Source organism: Gopherus flavomarginatus, chromosome 23, assembly GCF_025201925.1.
Source record: "Gopherus flavomarginatus isolate rGopFla2 chromosome 23, rGopFla2.mat.asm, whole genome shotgun sequence".
NCBI lineage: Eukaryota > Metazoa > Chordata > Testudines > Testudinidae > Gopherus > Gopherus flavomarginatus.
In genome coordinates this window covers 15905041-15925074 of record NC_066639.1, presented here as the reverse complement: position 1 = coordinate 15925074, position 20034 = coordinate 15905041, and the positions used below count along the sequence as shown (strand labels likewise).

The 20034-nt window shown below is 59.5% G+C and overlaps 1 protein-coding gene across 2 annotated transcripts in view; it reads right to left on the bottom strand.

Moving 5' to 3' along the window:
• DLG4 (discs large MAGUK scaffold protein 4) overlaps nt 1-7666 on the bottom strand; it is an 86356-nt gene extending 78690 nt beyond the window's left edge. For both annotated transcript variants that reach the window (XM_050933267.1, XM_050933269.1), the window contains exon 1: nt 7086-7666. In XM_050933267.1, coding sequence (XP_050789224.1) covers nt 7086-7115 — 30 coding nt within the window. In that variant the 5' untranslated portion in view covers nt 7116-7666. The remainder of the gene's footprint in view (nt 1-7085) is intronic.
• Between the last annotated feature and the right edge of the window lie 12368 nt (nt 7667-20034).

Sequence of the window (20034 nt, the reverse complement as noted above, 5' to 3'; positions counted from 1 at the left end):
CAGTCGCCGCCGCGAAAGGCGGCCAGGTCTGGGGGCAGAGCCCCCGGGACAATGGCCTTTGGGTCCATGTGTCAGCACCTTCTCCCTTGGGACCAGAGGGTCGGGTGTCTGCGCCGGGTGTTGGGAACCTGGCGCTAGGTTAGCAAGCCATTCGCTCATATATGGCCCAGCCGCCTTGCCCACCAGAACACAACTCCAGATCCCCATCCGCCAGTGACCCCTCTCCAGAACACATCTCCAGACCCCATCCGCCAGTGACCCATCTCCAGAACGTACCTCCAGATCCCCATCCGCCAGTGACCCCTCTCCAGAACGTACCTCCAGATCCTCATCCGCCAGTGACCCATCTCCAGAACGTACCTCCAGATCCCCGTCCGCCAGTGACCTCTCTCCAGAATGTACCTCCAGATCCCCATCCGCCAGTGACCCCTCTCCAGAACATACGTCCAGATCCTCATCCACCAGTGACCTCTCTACAGAACACACCTCCAGATCCCCGTCCACCAGTGACCTCTCTCCAGAACGTACCTCCAGATCCCCATCCGCCAGTGACCCATCTCCAGAACATACCTCCAGATCCCCGTCCGCCAGTGACCTCTCTCCAGAACACATCTCCAGATCCCCATCAGCCAGTGACTCATCTCCAGAACATACCTCCAGATCCTTATCCACCAGTGACTTCTCTCCAGAACATACCTCCAGATCCCCGTCCGCCAGTGACCCCTCTCCAGAACACATCTCCAGATCTCCATCCGTCAGTGACCTCTCTCCAGAACACACTTCCAGATCCCCATCCGCCAGTGACCCCTCTCCAGAATATACCTCCAGATCCACCAAACACCAGTGACCCCTCTCCTGAACACACCTCCAGATCCACATCTGCCAGTAACCCCTCACCAGAACGTACCTCCAGATCCCCATCCGCCAGAGACTCCTCTCCAGAATACACCTGCAGATCCACCATCCATCAGTGACTTCTCTCCAGAACGTACCTCCAGATCCCCAAACAGCAGTGACCCCTCTCCAGAACGTACCTCCAGATCCCCGTCCGCCAGTGACCTCTCTCCAGAACACACCTCCAGATCCCCATATGCCAGTGACCCATCTCCAGAACATACCTCCAGATCCTCATCCACCAGTGACCTCTCTCCAGAACGTAGCGCCAGATCCCCGTCCGCCAGTGACCCCTCTCCAAAACTTACCTCCAGATTCCCAGCCGCCCGTGACCCCTCTCCAGAACATACCTCCAGATCCCCAGCCGCCAGTGACCCCTCTCCAGAACACATCTCCAGATCCCCAGCCGCCAGTGACCCCTCTCTGGAACACACCTCCAGATGCCCATCCAGCAGTGACCCCTCTCCAGAACACACCTCCAGATCCACCATCCATCAGTGATCCAGACCCATCCAGATCGTACCTCTATATCTTCATCCAGAAATTATCCAGCTACCTCCTATTTGCCCCTTACTCCCCCACCCTAATTCAATTCCCCATCCTGCCACCTAATTCCCTCTGCCCCAAATCAATTCACCCCCACACAGCTCCTTCAGTTAACACACACACTCATGGTCACTCCTGCGGTGATCAGCGCTGAATTCACCACACTGAGCAGGAGCATGTTTTCGTGGCTGAGGTGACTGGGGCATTGGGTGCTAATCTGGGATCTCAGGCCACCCACCGCACTATTTGCACCCTTGCCTCCCCCTCTCCACCGGGCCCAGACCCCCAGGGAGAGCATCACCACCAGGGTTAGGGCCTAGATAAACCAGAGATGCATGTTAGCTACCGCTGGGGAGATGCAGACACACGTACATACACAGACACAGCTGTCCACACACAGCCACAGCCGTCCACACACATAGCCCACATACAGCCACAGCCATACACACAAACAGCCACAGCCGTCCGCACACAGACACAACCACACACACACAGAGCCATCCACACACAGCTGCACACACAGCCACAGCTGTCCACACACACAGCCACAGCCGTCCACACACACAGCCCACAAACAGACACAGCCAGCCACACACGCAGTTGCACACACAGCCACAGCCGTTCGCACACATAGCCTCACATACAGCCACACACAGGCACAGCCAGCCACACACGCAGCTGCACACACACCCACAACCATCCGCACACACAGCCACAGCCGTCCACACACAGCCACAGCCGTCCGCACACACAGCTGCACACAGCCACAGCCGTCCACACATACAGCCGCACACACAACCGCAGCCATCCATGCACACAGTCACACACACAGCCACAGCCGTCCGCACGCACAGCCTCACACCCATCCACAATCATCTGCACACACAGCCTCACATACAGCCACAACCAGCTACACACACAGCCGCACACACACACACAGAGCCATCCACACACAGGCACAGCCATACACACACAGACGCACACACAGCCACAGCCATCCACACACACAGCTGCACACACAGCCACAGCCGTCCGCACACACAGCCGCACACACAGTCACAGCCATCTGCACACACAGCCACAGCCATTGAAATACACAGTCACAGCCATCCACACACACAGCTACAGCTGTCCATGCAGCTGTTCACAAACACAGCCACAGCCATCCACACACACAGACCCACACACAGCCACGGCCGTTCACATACACCGCCGCAGCCATTGAAATACACAGCCAACCACACACACAGGCACAGCCATCCACACATATAGGCATCTGCACACACAGCTGCAGCCGTCCATACAGCTGTCCACAACACAGGCATCCACACACACAGCCACAGCCTTTCATACAAGCATCCACACACAGCCACAGCCAGCCATTCACACACACTGCCATAGCTGTCCATACAGCCGTTCACATCCACAGCCATCCACACAGCCGTCCACACACACAGCCATAGCCATCTGCACACACAGCCATCTGCACACTCTGCCACAGCCATCCACACACACAGAGATAGCCATTGAAATACACAGTCACAGCCGTCCACACACACAGCCGCACACACACACAGCCACCTGCACAGTCTGCCACAGCCGTCCACACACACACAGATAGCCATTGAAATACACAGTCACAGCCGTCCACACACACACAGATAACCATTGAAATACACAGTCACAGCCATCCACACACACACAGCCGCACACACACACAGCCACAGCCATCTGCACACACAGCCATCTGCACACTCTGCCACAGCCATCCACACACACAGAGATAGCCATTGAAATACACAGTCACAGCCGTCCACACACACACAGATAACCATTGAAATACACAGTCACAGCCATCCACACACACACAGCCGCACACACACACAGCCACAGCCATCTGCACACACAGCCATCTGCACACTCTGCCACAGCCATCCACACACACAGAGATAGCCATTGAAATACACAGTCACAGCCGTCCACACACACAGCCGCACACACACACAGCCACCTGCACAGTCTGCCACAGCCGTCCACACACACACAGATATACAGTCACAGCCATCCACACACACAGCCGCGCACACAGCCACAACCATCCACACACACACAGATAGCCATTGAAATACACGGTCACAGCCATCCACACACACAGCTGCGCACACAGCCACAGCCGTCCATGCAGCCATACACACACACACAGCCGCAGCTGTCCATACAGCCGTTCACACACACTCACAGCCACCACACACATACACGGATACACACAGCCGCACGCACACACAACGCCACTGAGGCCGCCACCCAACCACACACGTACATGCAGCCCCCTGCACCGTCGTTACCACCCCTTCCGACTGACGTGCCTGCTAGCCTACGACACAGGCCCAGGGCACCCAACACACACGGCTCCCACCTCGGGTCACACCCCGCCTCCCTCCACGCCCCCACTCACCATCTGCCAGCCAGGAGTGAAACACCCGCCCGGGGCAAGGTCCCGGCAGGCCCCCAGGGACCCCTAACCAGGAGCTGAGACTAGCCCCCGCTACGCCTCCTAACCCATCAGCTGTCTCTGTTGCCGCTGGCCAGCTGTCTTCGCACGCACACACACACAAACACACACACACTCACCAGCAGGGGGCAGCAAGGTCACTCACACACGTGTATACACACATCTCACAACACGTGCACAGACCCACATTCCCACACACTCGCAACCGCACACCGCATGCAGCGTGCGCACTCACCTCGCACACAGAAATAGCCACAGCCGCACATGAACACAAGTACACACACACACACGCTGAACACAAAAAATAGCCACAGCCGCATTTGAACACAAGTACACACACACACACACACACACACACTGAACCCAAAAATAGTCACAGACACTCACAGAACACACACACAAATTCACACAATGTGAACACACAATTACGCACACACCCTAAGTACACACACAATGCAGACACACACAGCACCCCGCCCCACACGTACATTGCATGCAGACAGCACAATTTCACACACATACGCACACACACACACAGCCAGGGGTGCCAACATGCTGGGGGGGTAGCTGAGAGCCCTGGCCCCCCCTTTCCACGCCCTGGAGGAGGTGGGGCATTTGGCAGAGCGAGTACCCCAGGTGCCCCCAAACTGGGGGCAGGGAGTGTGATGCATGCGTGCACACACACACACACACACACACACCAGGCCCACTCGACCTCCAGCCAGCAGGGGCAGCACACAGGGAAGGAGTGAGTGTGGGAGCACTGGCTAGGCAGCAGGCAGCACAATGGAGACCCCCAGCCTCCCCCCACAGCCCCATAGAGACCCCCCAGAACCCCTCCACCCCATAGAGAGCCCCCAGCCTCCCACAGCCCCATAGACAGCCTCAGCCCCCCAACCTACCCACCCAGAGCCCCAGCATGGTGGAGACCTCCAGACCCACTCCTGACATCACAGAGATCCCCCCACAAGCCCCACAGAAAGACCTCAGCCACCCCAAGCAACAGAGCCCCTCCAGGAGCCCCCCCCCCAGAGCCGCCCAAACCCTCCCACTGCCCCAGGGAGCACCCCCAGCCTCCCCCACAGTGAGCCTACAGGAACCCCCTCACAGCGCTATTCAGACTGCCAGCCCCATAGAGAGTCCCCCTGCACTCCCTCACAGCCCCATAGAGAGCTCCCAGCCCCACAGAGAGCCCCCAGGACCTCCCAGCCCCATAGAGTCCCCCTGCACTCCCTCACAGCCCCATAGAGAGCCCCCAGCCCCATAGAGAGCCCCTAGGACCTCCCAGCCCCATAGAGAGCCCCCAGGACCTCCCAGCCCCATAGAGTCCCCCTGCACTCCCTCACAGTCCCATAGAGAGCCCCCAGCCCCATAGAGAGCACTCAGGCCTCCCCAGCCCCATAGATACTCCCCCCATGCCAATATCATGGAGACTCTGAGCCCCCTCCAGCATCATGGAGGCCTCCAGCCCCATAGAGAGCCCCCAGGCCTCCCCAGCCCTCAGGATGCCCAGCACCATAGAGACCAACCCTCCCCCGCCCCCTCTCCCTGCCCCCCCGCACATCAATATCATGGAGACCCCGAGTCCCACCCCATCACCATGGAGACCCCCTAGCACTCCCACACAGCATCACGGAGATCCCCCCCACCCAGTATCATGGAGGATCCCATCAACCCCCCCCGAGCACCATGGAGACCCTCAGCCCCCAGCCCCAGCACCCCAGAGAAACCCCCAGAGCACCATGGAGATGCTGAGCTCCCCCCACCAGAGCACCATGGAGACCCCAAACACCCCCCAGAGCACCATGGAGACCCGAGCACCCCCCAGCATCTCAGAGACTCCCCCCCACACATCACCATGGAGACCCCTCCTCCTCCCTCCCCCACAGCACCGTGGAGACCCTCAGCCCCCCCCCAGCACCCCAGAGACACCCCAGATCAGCATGGAGACCCTCTGCCCCCCGTCCACCACAGCACCATGGAGACCCCGAGCACCCCCCCTGCCAGAGCACCATGGAGACCCTCAGCCCTCCCCATCACCACGGAGACCCCGAACACCACCCAGAGACCCCCCCACATCACCATGGAGACCCTCAGCCCCCCCCAGCACCCCAGAGACACCCCAGATCAGCATGGAGACCCTCTGCCCCACGTCCACCATGGAGACCCCAAGCACCCCCCCTGCCAGAGCACCATGGAGACCCTCAGCCCTCCCCATCACCACGGAGACCCCGAACACCACCCAGAGACCCCCCCCACATCACTATGGAGACCCTCAGCCCCCCCAGCACCCCAGAGACACCCCAGATCAGCATGGAGACCCTCTGCCCCACGTCCACCATGGAGACCCCGAGCACCCCCCCTGCCAGAGCACCATGGAGACCCTCAGCCCTCCCCATCACCACGGAGACCCCGAACACCACCCAGAGACCCCCCCCACATCACCATGGAGACCCTCAGCCCCCCCAGCACCCCAGAGACACCCCAGATCAGCATGGAGACCCTCTGCCCCACGTCCACCATGGAGACCCCGAGCACCCCCCCTGCCAGAGCACCATGGAGACCCTCAGCCCTCCCCATCACCACGGAGACCCCGAACACCACCCAGAGACCCCCCCCCCACATCACTATGGAGACCCTCAGCCCCCCCCAGCACCCCAGAGACACCCCAGATCAGCATGGAGACCCTCTGCCCCACGTCCACCATGGAGACCCCGAGCACCCCCCGTGCCAGAGCACCATGGAGACCCTCAGCCCCCCCCATCACCACAGAGACCCCGAACACCACCCAGAGACCCCCCACATCACCATGGAGACCCTCAGCCCCCCCCAGCACCCCAGAGACACCCCAGATCAGCATGGAGACCCTCTGCCCCACGTCCACCATGGAGACCCCGAGCACCCCCCCCGCCAGAGCACCATGGAGACCCTCAGCCCCCCCCTCCCCAGCACCACAGCGACCCTCAGCCTCCCCCACCACAGCACCATGGAGACCCTCAGGCCCCCAGCAACCCAGAGACACCCCCACATCACCATGGATACTCCGAGCAACCCCCGCCCCCACAGCAGCATGGAGACCCTCACCCCCCCCCCAGCCCCATGGAGACCCTCTGCCCCCCCCCAGCCCCCCTACCTTGGTGGTGACTATGCAGAGACAATCCATAGCTGGGGAGGAGGGAGCCGCTGCTCGGGGCGGATCTGCAGCACATCAGATATTCCGGGGGGCCGGGGAATTAATTGCCCCCCCTGGCCTTCAATTGCCCCCTCTCCTCCTCCTCCTCCGCCGCCGCACGCAGGCTCCGTGCCCCCCCCTCCCCACCGGTGCGCGGATGCCTGCTTCCCCCGAGGCGCAGGCTGCGGGGGGGGGGAGATGGAGGGTTGGGGGCAGGCGGCGGGCGGAGGGCGGGGGGGGGTGCAAGGCGCGGGGTGGCGGAGGGGGGGTGCGGGAGGAAGACGGGATGGGGGCAGGCGGCGAGCGGAGCGCGGTGGAAGAGGCAGGAAGGAGGGATGGAGTCAGGCGCCGGGCGGAGGAAGAGAGGGGGGGAAGGGTGGGGACCGCAGGCGGGGAGCGGAGGGGGTGGAAGGAAGACGGGATGGGGGAAGGCGGCCAGGAGAGGAATGGAGGGGGGAGGAAGAAGGGATGGAGGAAGGCCACGTGTGGAGGAATAGGGGGTGGAAGGATGGAGGGATGGAAGAAGGCAGCAGGCAGAGGAGTGGGGGTGGAAGGAGGGATGGTGGAAGGCAGCAGGCGGAGGATTGGGGTGGAAGGAGGGAAGGAAGAAGGCAGCAGGTGGAGGAATAGGGGTGGAAGGAAGGAGGGATGGTGGAAGGAAGGAGGGATGGAAGAAGGCAGCAGGCAGAGGAGTGGGGTGGAAGGAAGGAGGGATGGTGGAAGGAAGGAGGGATGGTAGAAGGAAGGAGGGATGGAAGAAGGCAGCAGGCAGAGGAATAGGGGTGGAAGGATGGAGGGATGGAAGAAGGCAGCAGGCAGAGGAATAGGGGTGGAAGGAAGGAGGGATGGTGGAAGGAAGGAGGGATGGTAGAAGGAAGGAGGGATGGAAGAAGGCAGCAGGCAGAGGAATAGGGGTGGAAGGAAGGAGGGATGGTAGAAGGATGGAGGGATGGAAGAAGGCAGCAGGCGGAGGAATAGGGGTGGAAGGAAGGAGGGATGGTAGAAGGATGGAGGGATGGAAGAAGGCAGCAGGCGGAGGAATAGGGGTGGAAGGAAGGAGGGATGGTAGAAGGATGGAGGGATGGAAGAAGGCAGCAGGCGGAGGAATAGGGGTGGAAGGAAGGAGGGATGGTAGAAGGATGGAGGGATGGAAGAAGGCAGCAGGCGGAGGAATAGGGGTGGAAGGATGGAGGGATGGAAGAAGGCAGCAGGCAGAGGAATAGGGGTGGAAGGAAGGAGGGATGGAAGAAGGCAGCAGGTGGAGGAATAGCGGTGGAAGGAAGGAGGGATGGTAGAAGGATGGAGGGATGGAAGAAGGCAGCAGGCAGAGGAGTGGGGGTGGAAGGAGGGATGGTAGAAGGATGGAGGGATGGTGGAAGGCAGCAGGCGGAGGAATAGGGGTGGAAGGAAGGAGGGATGGTAGAAGGATGGAGGGATGGAAGAAGGCAGCAGGCGGAGGAATAGGGGTGGAAGGAAGGAGGGATGGTGGAAGGATGGAGGGATGGAAGAAGGCAGCAGGCGGAGGAATGGGGTGGAAGGAAGGAGGGATGGTAGAAGGATGGAGGGATGGAAGAAGGCAGCAGGCGGAGGAATAGGGGTGGAAGGAAGGAGGGATGGTAGAAGGATGGAGGGATGGAAGAAGGCAGCAGGCGGAGGTATAGAGGTGGAAGGAAGGAGGGATGGTAGAAGGATGGAGGGATGGTGGAAGGCAGCAGGCGGAGGAATAGGAGTGGAAGGAAGGAGGGATGGTAGAAGGATGGAGGGATGGTGGAAGGCAGCAGGTGGAGGATTGGGGTGGAAGGAAGGAGGGATGGTGGAAGGATGGAGGGATGGAAGAAGGCAGCAGGCGGAGGAATGGGGTGGAAGGAAGGAGGGATGGAAGAAGGCAGCAGGCGGAGGAATAGGGGTGGAAGGAAGGAGGGATGGTAGAAGGATGGAGGGATGGAAGAAGGCAGCAGGTGGAGGAATAGGGGTGTAAGGAAGGAGGGATGGTGGAAGGATGGAGGGATGGAAGAAGGCAGCAGGTGGAGGAATAGGGGTGGAAGGAAGGAGGGATGGTAGAAGGATGGAGGGATGGTGGAAGGCAGCAGGCGGAGGAATGGGGTGGAAGGAAGGAGGGATGGTAGAAGGATGGAGGGATGGAAGAAGGCAGCAGGTGGAGGAATAGGGGTGGAAGGATGGAGGGATGGTGGAAGGCAGCAGGCGGAGGAATAGGGGTGGAAGGAAGGAGGGATGGTAGAAGGATGGAGGGATGGAAGGAGGCAGCAGGCGGAGGAATAGGAGTGGAAGGAAAGAGGGATGGTAGAAGGATGGAGGGATGGAAGAAGGCAGCAGGCGGAGGATTGGGGTGGAAGGAAGGAGGGATGGTAGAAGGATGGAGGGATGGAAGAAGGCAGCAGGCCGAGGATTGGGGTGGAAGGAAGGAGGGATGGTGGAAGGAAGGAGGGATGGAAGAAGGCAGCAGGCGGAGGAATAGGGGTGGAAGGAAGGAGGGATGGTAGAAGGATGGAGGGATGGTGGAAGGCAGCAGGTGGAGGAATGGGGTGGAAGGAAGGAGGGATGGTAGAAGGATGGAGGGATGGAAGAAGGCAGCAGGCGGAGGAATAGGAGTGGAAGGAAGGAGGGATGGTGGAAGGAAGGAGGGAAGGAAGAAGGCAGCAGGCGGAGGAATAGGAGTGGAAGGAAGGAGGGATGGTAGAAGGATGGAGGGATGGAAGAAGGCAGCAGGCGGAGGTATAGAGGTGGAAGGAAGGAGGGATGGTAGAAGGATGGAGGGATGGAAGAAGGCAGCAGGCGGAGGATTGGGGTGGAAGGGAGGAGGATGGTGGAAGGAAGGAGGGATGGAAGAAGGCAGCAGGCGGAGGAATAGGAGTGGAAGGAAGGAGGGATGGTAGAAGGATGGAGGGATGGAAGAAGGCAGCAGGCGGAGGAATGGGGTGGAAGGAAGGAGGGATGGTGGAAGGATGGAGGGATGGAAGAAGGCAGCAGGCGGAGGAATGGGGTGGAAGGAAGGAGGGATAGTGGAAGGATGGAGGGATGGAAGAAGGTAGCAGGTGGAGGAATGGGGTGGATGGAGGGATGGTAGAAGGCAGCAGGCGGAGGAATAGGAGTGGAAGGAAGGAGGGATGGTAGAAGGATGGAGGGATGGAAGAAGGCAGCAGGTGGAGGAATGGGGTGGAAGGAAGGAGGGATGGTGGAAGGATGGAGGGATGGAAGAAGGCAGCAGGCGGAGGAATAGGAGTGGAAGGAAGGAGGGATGGTGGAAGGATGGAGGGATGGAAGAAGGCAGCAGGCGGAGGATTGGGGTGGAAGGAAGGAGGGATGGAAGAAGGCAGCAGGCGGAGGAATGGGGTGGAAGGAAGGAGGGATGGTGGAAGGATGGAGGGATGGAAGAAGGCAGCAGGCCGAGGAGTGGGGTGAAGGAAGGAGGGATGGTGGAAGGAAGGAGGGATGGAAGAAGGCAGCAGGCGGAGGATTGGGGTGGAAGGAAGGAGGGATGGTGGAAGGCAGCAGGCGGAGGTATAGAGGTGGAAGGAAGGAGGGATGGTGGAAGGATGCAGGGATGGTGGAAGGCAGCAGGCAGAGGAGTGGGGGTGGAAGGATGGAGGGATGGAAGAAGGCAGCAGGCAGAGGAGTGGGGGTGGAAGGAGGGATGGTGGAAGGATGGAGGGATGGAAGAAGGCAGCAGGCCGAGGATTGGGGTGGAAGGAAGGAGGGATGGTGGAAGGCAGCAGGCGGAGGAATGGGGTGGAAGGAAGGAGGGATGGTGGAAGGATGGAGGGATGGAAGAAGGCAGCAGGCGGAGGAATAGGGGTGGAAGGAAGGAGGGATGGTGGAAGGATGGAGGGATGGAAGAAGGCAGCAGGCGGAGGAATGGGGTGGAAGGAAGGAGGGATGGTAGAAGGATGGAGGGATGGAAGAAGGCAGCAGGCGGAGGAATAGGGGTGGAAGGAAGGAGGGATGGAAGAAGGCAGCAGGCGGAGGAATAGGGGTGGAAGGAAGGAGGGATGGTAGAAGGATGGAGGGATGGAAGAAGGCAGCAGGCGGAGGTATAGAGGTGGAAGGAAGGAGGGATGGTAGAAGGATGGAGGGATGGTGGAAGGCAGCAGGCGGAGGAATAGGAGTGGAAGGAAGGAGGGATGGTAGAAGGATGGAGGGATGGTGGAAGGCAGCAGGTGGAGGATTGGGGTGGAAGGAAGGAGGGATGGTGGAAGGATGGAGGGATGGAAGAAGGCAGCAGGCGGAGGAATGGGGTGGAAGGAAGGAGGGATGGAAGAAGGCAGCAGGCGGAGGAATAGGGGTGGAAGGAAGGAGGGATGGTAGAAGGATGGAGGGATGGAAGAAGGCAGCAGGTGGAGGAATAGGGGTGTAAGGAAGGAGGGATGGTGGAAGGATGGAGGGATGGAAGAAGGCAGCAGGTGGAGGAATAGGGGTGGAAGGAAGGAGGGATGGTAGAAGGATGGAGGGATGGTGGAAGGCAGCAGGCGGAGGAATGGGGTGGAAGGAAGGAGGGATGGTAGAAGGATGGAGGGATGGAAGAAGGCAGCAGGTGGAGGAATAGGGGTGGAAGGATGGAGGGATGGTGGAAGGCAGCAGGCGGAGGAATAGGGGTGGAAGGAAGGAGGGATGGTAGAAGGATGGAGGGATGGAAGGAGGCAGCAGGCGGAGGAATAGGAGTGGAAGGAAGGAGGGATGGTAGAAGGATGGAGGGATGGAAGAAGGCAGCAGGCGGAGGATTGGGGTGGAAGGAAGGAGGGATGGTAGAAGGATGGAGGGATGGAAGAAGGCAGCAGGCGGAGGATTGGGGTGGAAGGAAGGAGGGATGGTGGAAGGAAGGAGGGATGGAAGAAGGCAGCAGGCGGAGGAATAGGGGTGGAAGGAAGGAGGGATGGTAGAAGGATGGAGGGATGGTGGAAGGCAGCAGGTGGAGGAATGGGGTGGAAGGAAGGAGGGATGGTAGAAGGATGGAGGGATGGAAGAAGGCAGCAGGCGGAGGAATAGGAGTGGAAGGAAGGAGGGATGGTGGAAGGAAGGAGGGAAGGAAGAAGGCAGCAGGCGGAGGAATAGGAGTGGAAGGAAGGAGGGATGGTAGAAGGATGGAGGGATGGAAGAAGGCAGCAGGCGGAGGTATAGAGGTGGAAGGAAGGAGGGATGGTAGAAGGATGGAGGGATGGAAGAAGGCAGCAGGCGGAGGATTGGGGTGGAAGGGAGGAGGATGGTGGAAGGAAGGAGGGATGGAAGAAGGCAGCAGGCGGAGGAATAGGAGTGGAAGGAAGGAGGGATGGTAGAAGGATGGAGGGATGGAAGAAGGCAGCAGGCGGAGGAATGGGGTGGAAGGAAGGAGGGATGGTGGAAGGATGGAGGGATGGAAGAAGGCAGCAGGCGGAGGAATGGGGTGGAAGGAAGGAGGGATAGTGGAAGGATGGAGGGATGGAAGAAGGTAGCAGGTGGAGGAATAGGGGTGGATGGAGGGATGGTAGAAGGCAGCAGGCGGAGGAATAGGAGTGGAAGGAAGGAGGGATGGTAGAAGGATGGAGGGATGGAAGAAGGCAGCAGGTGGAGGAATGGGGTGGAAGGAAGGAGGGATGGTGGAAGGATGGAGGGATGGAAGAAGGCAGCAGGCGGAGGAATAGGAGTGGAAGGAAGGAGGGATGGTGGAAGGATGGAGGGATGGAAGAAGGCAGCAGGCGGAGGATTGGGGTGGAAGGAAGGAGGGATGGAAGAAGGCAGCAGGCGGAGGAATGGGGTGGAAGGAAGGAGGGATGGTGGAAGGATGGAGGGATGGAAGAAGGCAGCAGGCGGAGGAATAGGAGTGGAAGGAAGGAGGGATGGTAGAAGGATGGAGGGATGGTAAAAGGCAGCAGGCGGAGGAATGGGGTGGAAGGAAGGAGGGATGGTGGAAGGATGGAGGGATGGAAGAAGGCAGCAGGCGGAGGAATAGGGGTGGAAGGAAGGAGGGATGGTGGAAGGATGGAGGGATGGAAGAAGGCAGCAGGCGGAGGAATGGGGTGGAAGGAAGGAGGGATGGTAGAAGGATGGAGGGATGGAAGAAGGCAGCAGGCGGAGGAATAGGGGTGGAAGGAAGGAGGGATGGAAGAAGGCAGCAGGCGGAGGAATAGGAGTGGAAGGAAGGAGGGATGGTAGAAGGATGGAGGGATGGAAGAAGGCAGCAGGCGGAGGAATAGGGGTGGAAGGAAGGAGGGATGGTAGAAGGATGGAGGGATGGAAGAAGGCAGCAGGCGGAGGATTGGGGTGGAAGGAAGGGGAGATGGTAGAAGGAAGGAGGGATGGAAGAAGGCAGCAGGCAGAGGAGTGGGGTGGAAGGAAGGAGGGATGGTGGAAGGATGGAGGGATGGAAGAAGGCAGCAGGCGGAGGAATGGGGTGGAAGGAAGGAGGGATGGTAGAAGGATGGAGGGATGGTGGAAGGCAGCAGGCGGAGGAATGGGGTGGAAGGAAGGAGGGATGGAAGAAGGCAGCAGGCGGAGGAATGGGGTGGAAGGAAGGAGGGATGGAAGAAGGCAGCAGGCGGAGGAATAGGGGTGGAAGGAAGGAGGGATGGTAGAAGGATGGAGGGATGGAAGAAGGCAGCAGGCGGAGGATTGGGGTGGAAGGAGGGATGGAAGAAGGCAGCAGGCGGAGGAATAGGGGTGGAAGGAAGGAGGGATGGTGGAAGGATGGAGGGATGGTGGAAGGCAGCAGGCGGAGGAATAGGAGTGGAAGGAAGGAGGGATGGTAGAAGGAAGGAGGGATGGAAGAAGGCAGCAGGCGGAGGATTGGGGTGGAAGGAAGGAGGGATGGTAGAAGGATGGAGGGATGGAAGAAGGCAGCAGGCCGAGGATTGGGGTGGAAGGAAGGAGGGATGGAAGAAGGCAGCAGGCGGAGGAATAGGGGTGGAAGGAAGGAGGGATGGTAGAAGGATGGAGGGATGGTGGAAGGCAGCAGGTGGAGGAATGGGGTGGAAGGAAGGAGGGATGGTAGAAGGATGGAGGGATGGAAGAAGGCAGCAGGCGGAGGAATAGGAGTGGAAGGAAGGAGGGATGGTGGAAGGAAGGAGGGAAGGAAGAAGGCAGCAGGCGGAGGAATAGGAGTGGAAGGAAGGAGGGATGGTAGAAGGATGGAGGGATGGAAGAAGGCAGCAGGCGGAGGTATAGAGGTGGAAGGAAGGAGGGATGGTAGAAGGATGGAGGGATGGAAGAAGGCAGCAGGCGGAGGATTGGGGTGGAAGGGAGGAGGATGGTGGAAGGAAGGAGGGATGGAAGAAGGCAGCAGGCGGAGGAATAGGAGTGGAAGGAAGGAGGGATGGTAGAAGGATGGAGGGATGGAAGAAGGCAGCAGGCGGAGGAATGGGGTGGAAGGAAAGAGGGATGGTGGAAGGATGGAGGGATGGAAGAAGGCAGCAGGCGGAGGAATGGGGTGGAAGGAAGGAGGGATAGTGGAAGGATGGAGGGATGGAAGAAGGTAGCAGGTGGAGGAATGGGGTGGATGGAGGGATGGTAGAAGGCAGCAGGCGGAGGAATAGGAGTGGAAGGAAGGAGGGATGGTAGAAGGATGGAGGGATGGAAGAAGGCAGCAGGTGGAGGAATGGGGTGGAAGGAAGGAGGGATGGTGGAAGGATGGAGGGATGGAAGAAGGCAGCAGGCGGAGGAATAGGAGTGGAAGGAAGGAGGGATGGTGGAAGGATGGAGGGATGGAAGAAGGCAGCAGGCGGAGGATTGGGGTGGAAGGAAGGAGGGATGGAAGAAGGCAGCAGGCGGAGGAATGGGGTGGAAGGAAGGAGGGATGGTGGAAGGATGGAGGGATGGAAGAAGGCAGCAGGCCGAGGAGTGGGGTGAAGGAAGGAGGGATGGTGGAAGGAAGGAGGGATGGAAGAAGGCAGCAGGCGGAGGATTGGGGTGGAAGGAAGGAGGGATGGTGGAAGGCAGCAGGCGGAGGTATAGAGGTGGAAGGAAGGAGGGATGGTGGAAGGATGCAGGGATGGTGGAAGGCAGCAGGCAGAGGAGTGGGGGTGGAAGGATGGAGGGATGGAAGAAGGCAGCAGGCAGAGGAGTGGGGGTGGAAGGAGGGATGGTGGAAGGATGGAGGGATGGAAGAAGGCAGCAGGCGGAGGATTGGGGTGGAAGGAAGGAGGGATGGTGGAAGGCAGCAGGCGGAGGAATGGGGTGGAAGGAAGGAGGGATGGTGGAAGGATGGAGGGATGGAAGAAGGCAGCAGGCGGAGGAATAGGGGTGGAAGGAAGGAGGGATGGTGGAAGGATGGAGGGATGGAAGAAGGCAGCAGGCGGAGGAATGGGGTGGAAGGAAGGAGGGATGGTAGAAGGATGGAGGGATGGAAGAAGGCAGCAGGCGGAGGAATAGGGGTGGAAGGAAGGAGGGATGGAAGAAGGCAGCAGGCGGAGGAATGGGGTGGAAGGAAGGAGGGATGGTAGAAGGATGGAGGGATGGAAGAAGGCAGCAGGCGGAGGTATAGAGGTGGAAGGAAGGAGGGATGGTAGAAGGATGGAGGGATGGTGGAAGGCAGCAGGTGGAGGATTGGGGTGGAAGGAAGGAGGGATGGTGGAAGGATGGAGGGATGGAAGAAGGCAGCAGGCGGAGGAATGGGGTGGAAGGAAGGAGGGATGGAAGAAGGCAGCAGGCGGAGGAATAGGGGTGGAAGGAAGGAGGGATGGTAGAAGGATGGAGGGATGGAAGAAGGCAGCAGGTGGAGGAATAGGGGTGGAAGGAAGGAGGGATGGTGGAAGGATGGAGGGATGGAAGAAGGCAGCAGGTGGAGGAATAGGGGTGGAAGGAAGGAGGGATGGTAGAAGGATGGAGGGATGGTGGAAGGCAGCAGGCGGAGGAATGGGGTGGAAGGAAGGAGGGATGGTAGAAGGATGGAGGGATGGAAGAAGGCAGCAGGTGGAGGAATAGGGGTGGAAGGATGGAGGGATGGTGGAAGGCAGCAGGCGGAGGAATAGGGGTGGAAGGAAGGAGGGATGGTAGAAGGATGGAGGGATGGAAGAAGGCAGCAGGCGGAGGAATAGGAGTGGAAGGAAGGAGGGATGGTAGAAGGATGGAGGGATGGAAGAAGGCAGCAGGCGGAGGATTGGGGTGGAAGGAAGGAGGGATGGTAGAAGGATGGAGGGATGGAAGAAGGCAGCAGGCGGAGGATTGGGGTGGAAGGAAGGAGGGATGGTGGAAGGAAGGAGGGATGGAAGAAGGCAGCAGGCGGAGGAATAGGGGTGGAAGGAAGGAGGGATGGTAGAAGGATGGAGGGATGGTGGAAGGCAGCAGGTGGAGGAATGGGGTGGAAGGAAGGAGGGATGGTAGAAGGATGGAGGGATGGAAGAAGGCAGCAGGCGGAGGAATAGGAGTGGAAGGAAGGAGGGATGGTGGAAGGAAGGAGGGAAGGAAGAAGGCCGCAGGCGGAGGAATAGGAGTGGAAGGAAGGAGGGATGGTAGAAGGATGGAGGGATGGAAGAAGGCAGCAGGCGGAGGTATAGAGGTGGAAGGAAGGAGGGATGGTAGAAGGATGGAGGGATGGAAGAAGGCAGCAGGCGGAGGATTGGGGTGGAAGGGAGGAGGATGGTGGAAGGAAGGAGGGATGGAAGAAGGCAGCAGGCGGAGGAATAGGAGTGGAAGGAAGGAGGGATGGTAGAAGGATGGAGGGATGGAAGAAGGCAGCAGGCGGAGGAATGGGGTGGAAGGAAGGAGGGATGGTGGAAGGATGGAGGGATGGAAGAAGGCAGCAGGCGGAGGAATGGGGTGGAAGGAAGGAGGGATAGTGGAAGGATGGAGGGATGGAAGAAGGTAGCAGGTGGAGGAATAGGGGTGGATGGAGGGATGGTAGAAGGCAGCAGGCGGAGGAATAGGAGTGGAAGGAAGGAGGGATGGTAGAAGGATGGAGGGATGGAAGAAGGCAGCAGGTGGAGGAATGGGGTGGAAGGAAGGAGGATGGTGGAAGGAAGGAGGGATGGAAGAAGGCAGCAGGCGGAGGAATAGGAGTGGAAGGAAGGAGGGATGGTGGAAGGATGGAGGGATGGAAGAAGGCAGCAGGCGGAGGATTGGGGTGGAAGGAAGGAGGGATGGAAGAAGGCAGCAGGCGGAGGAATGGGGTGGAAGGAAGGAGGGATGGTGGAAGGATGGAGGGATGGAAGAAGGCAGCAGGCGGAGGAATAGGAGTGGAAGGAAGGAGGGATGGTAGAAGGATGGAGGGATGGTAGAAGGCAGCAGGCGGAGGAATGGGGTGGAAGGAAGGAGGGATGGTGGAAGGATGGAGGGATGGAAGAAGGCAGCAGGCGGAGGAATAGGGGTGGAAGGAAGGAGGGATGGTGGAAGGATGGAGGGATGGAAGAAGGCAGCAGGCGGAGGAATGGGGTGGAAGGAAGGAGGGATGGTAGAAGGATGGAGGGATGGAAGAAGGCAGCAGGCGGAGGAATAGGGGTGGAAGGAAGGAGGGATGGAAGAAGGCAGCAGGCGGAGGAATAGGAGTGGAAGGAAGGAGGGATGGTAGAAGGATGGAGGGATGGAAGAAGGCAGCAGGCGGAGGAATAGGGGTGGAAGGAAGGAGGGATGGTAGAAGGATGGAGGGATGGAAGAAGGCAGCAGGCGGAGGATTGGGGTGGAAGGAAGGAGGGATGGTAGAAGGAAGGAGGGATGGAAGAAGGCAGCAGGCAGAGGAGTGGGGTGGAAGGAAGGAGGGATGGTGGAAGGATGGAGGGATGGAAGAAGGCAGCAGGCGGAGGAATGGGGTGGAAGGAAGGAGGGATGGTAGAAGGATGGAGGGATGGTGGAAGGCAGCAGGCGGAGGAATGGGGTGGAAGGAAGGAGGGATGGAAGAAGGCAGCAGGCGGAGGAATGGGGTGGAAGGAAGGAGGGATAGAAGAAGGCAGCAGGCGGAGGAATAGGGGTGGAAGGAAGGAGGGATGGTAGAAGGATGGAGGGATGGAAGAAGGCAGCAGGCGGAGGATTGGGGTGGAAGGAGGGATGGAAGAAGGCAGCAGGCGGAGGAATAGGGGTGGAAGGAAGGAGGGATGGTGGAAGGATGGAGGGATGGTGGAAGGCAGCAGGCGGAGGAATAGGAGTGGAAGGAAGGAGGGATGGTAGAAGGAAGGAGGGATGGAAGAAGGCAGCAGGCAGAGGAGTGGGGTGGAAGGAAGGAGGGATGGTGGAAGGATGGAGGGATGGAAGAAGGCAGCAGGCGGAGGATTGGGGTGGAAGGAAGGAGGGATGGTAGAAGGATGGAGGGATGGAAGAAGGCAGCAGGCGGAGGAATGGGGTGGAAGGAAGGAGGGATGGAAGAAGGCAGCAGGCGGAGGAATAGGGGTGGAAGGAAGGAGGGATGGTGGAAGGATGGAGGGATGGTGGAAGGCAGCAGGCGGAGGATTGGGGTGGAAGGAGGGATGGAAGAAGGCAGCAGGCGGAGGAATAGGGGTGGAAGGAAGGAGGGATGGTGGAAGGATGGAGGGATGGAAGAAGGCAGCAGGCAGAGGAGTGGGGGTGGAAGGAAGGAGGGATGGAAGAAGGCAGCAGTCGGAGGAATAGGGGTGGAAGGAAGGAGGGATGGTGGAAGGATGGAGGGATGGAAGAAGGCAGCAGGCAGAGGAATGGGGTGGAAGGAAGGTGGGATGGTGGAAGGAAGGAGGGATGGAAGAAGGCAGCAGGCAGAGGAGTGGGGGTGGAAGGAGGGATGGTGGAAGGATGGAGGGATGGAAGAAGGCGGCAGGTGGAGGAATAGGGGTGGAAGGATGGAGGGATGGAAGAAGGCAGCAGGCGGAGGAATAGGAGTGGAAGGAAGGAGGGATGGTGGAAGGCAGCAGGCGGAGGAATAGGGGTGGAAGGAAGGAGGGATAGTGGAAGGATGGAGGGATGGAAGAAGGTAGCAGGTGGAGGAATAGGGGTGGATGGAGGGATGGTAGAAGGCAGCAGGCGGAGGAATAGGAGTGGAAGGAAGGAGGGATGGTAGAAGGATGGAGGGTTGGAAGAAGGCAGCAGGCGGAGGAATGGGGTGGAAGGAAGGAGGGATGGTGGAAGGATGGAGGGATGGAAGAAGGCAGCAGGCGGAGGAATAGGAGTGGAAGGAAGGAGGGATGGTAGAAGGATGGAGGGATGGAAGAAGGCAGCAGGCGGAGGAATGGGGTGGAAGGAAGGAGGGATGGTGGAAGGATGGAGGGATGGAAGAAGGCAGCAGGCGGAGGAATGGGGTGGAAGGAAGGAGGGATGGTGGAAGGATGGAGGGATGGAAGAAGGCAGCAGGCGGAGGAATAGGAGTGGAAGGAAGGAGGGATGGTAGAAGGATGGAGGGATGGAAGAAGGCAGCAGGCGGAGGAATAGGGGTGGAAGGAAGGAGGGATGGTAGAAGGATGGAGGGATGGTGGAAGGCAGCAGGTGGAGGAATAGGAGTGGAGGGAAGGAGGGATGGTAGAAGGATGGAGGGATGGTGGAAGGCAGCAGGCGGAGGATTGGGGTGGAAGGAAGGAGGGATGGAAGAAGGCAGCAGGCGGAGGAATGGGGTGGAAGGAAGGAGGGATGGAAGAAGGCAGCAGGCGGAGGATTGGGGTGGAAGGAAGGAGGGATGGTGGAAGGATGGAGGGATGGAAGAAGGCAGCAGGCGGAGGAATAGGAGTGGAAGGAAGGAGGGATGGTAGAAGGATGGAGGGATGGTAGAAGGCAGCAGGCGGAGGAATGGGGTGGAAGGAAGGAGGGATGGTGGAAGGATGGAGGGATGGAAGAAGGCAGCAGGCGGAGGAATAGGGGTGGAAGGAAGGAGGGATGGTGGAAGGATGGAGGGATGGAAGAAGGCAGCAGGCGGAGGAATGGGGTGGAAGGAAGGAGGGATGGTAGAAGGATGGAGGGATGGAAGAAGGCAGCAGGCGGAGGAATAGGGGTGGAAGGAAGGAGGGATGGAAGAAGGCAGCAGGCGGAGGAATAGGAG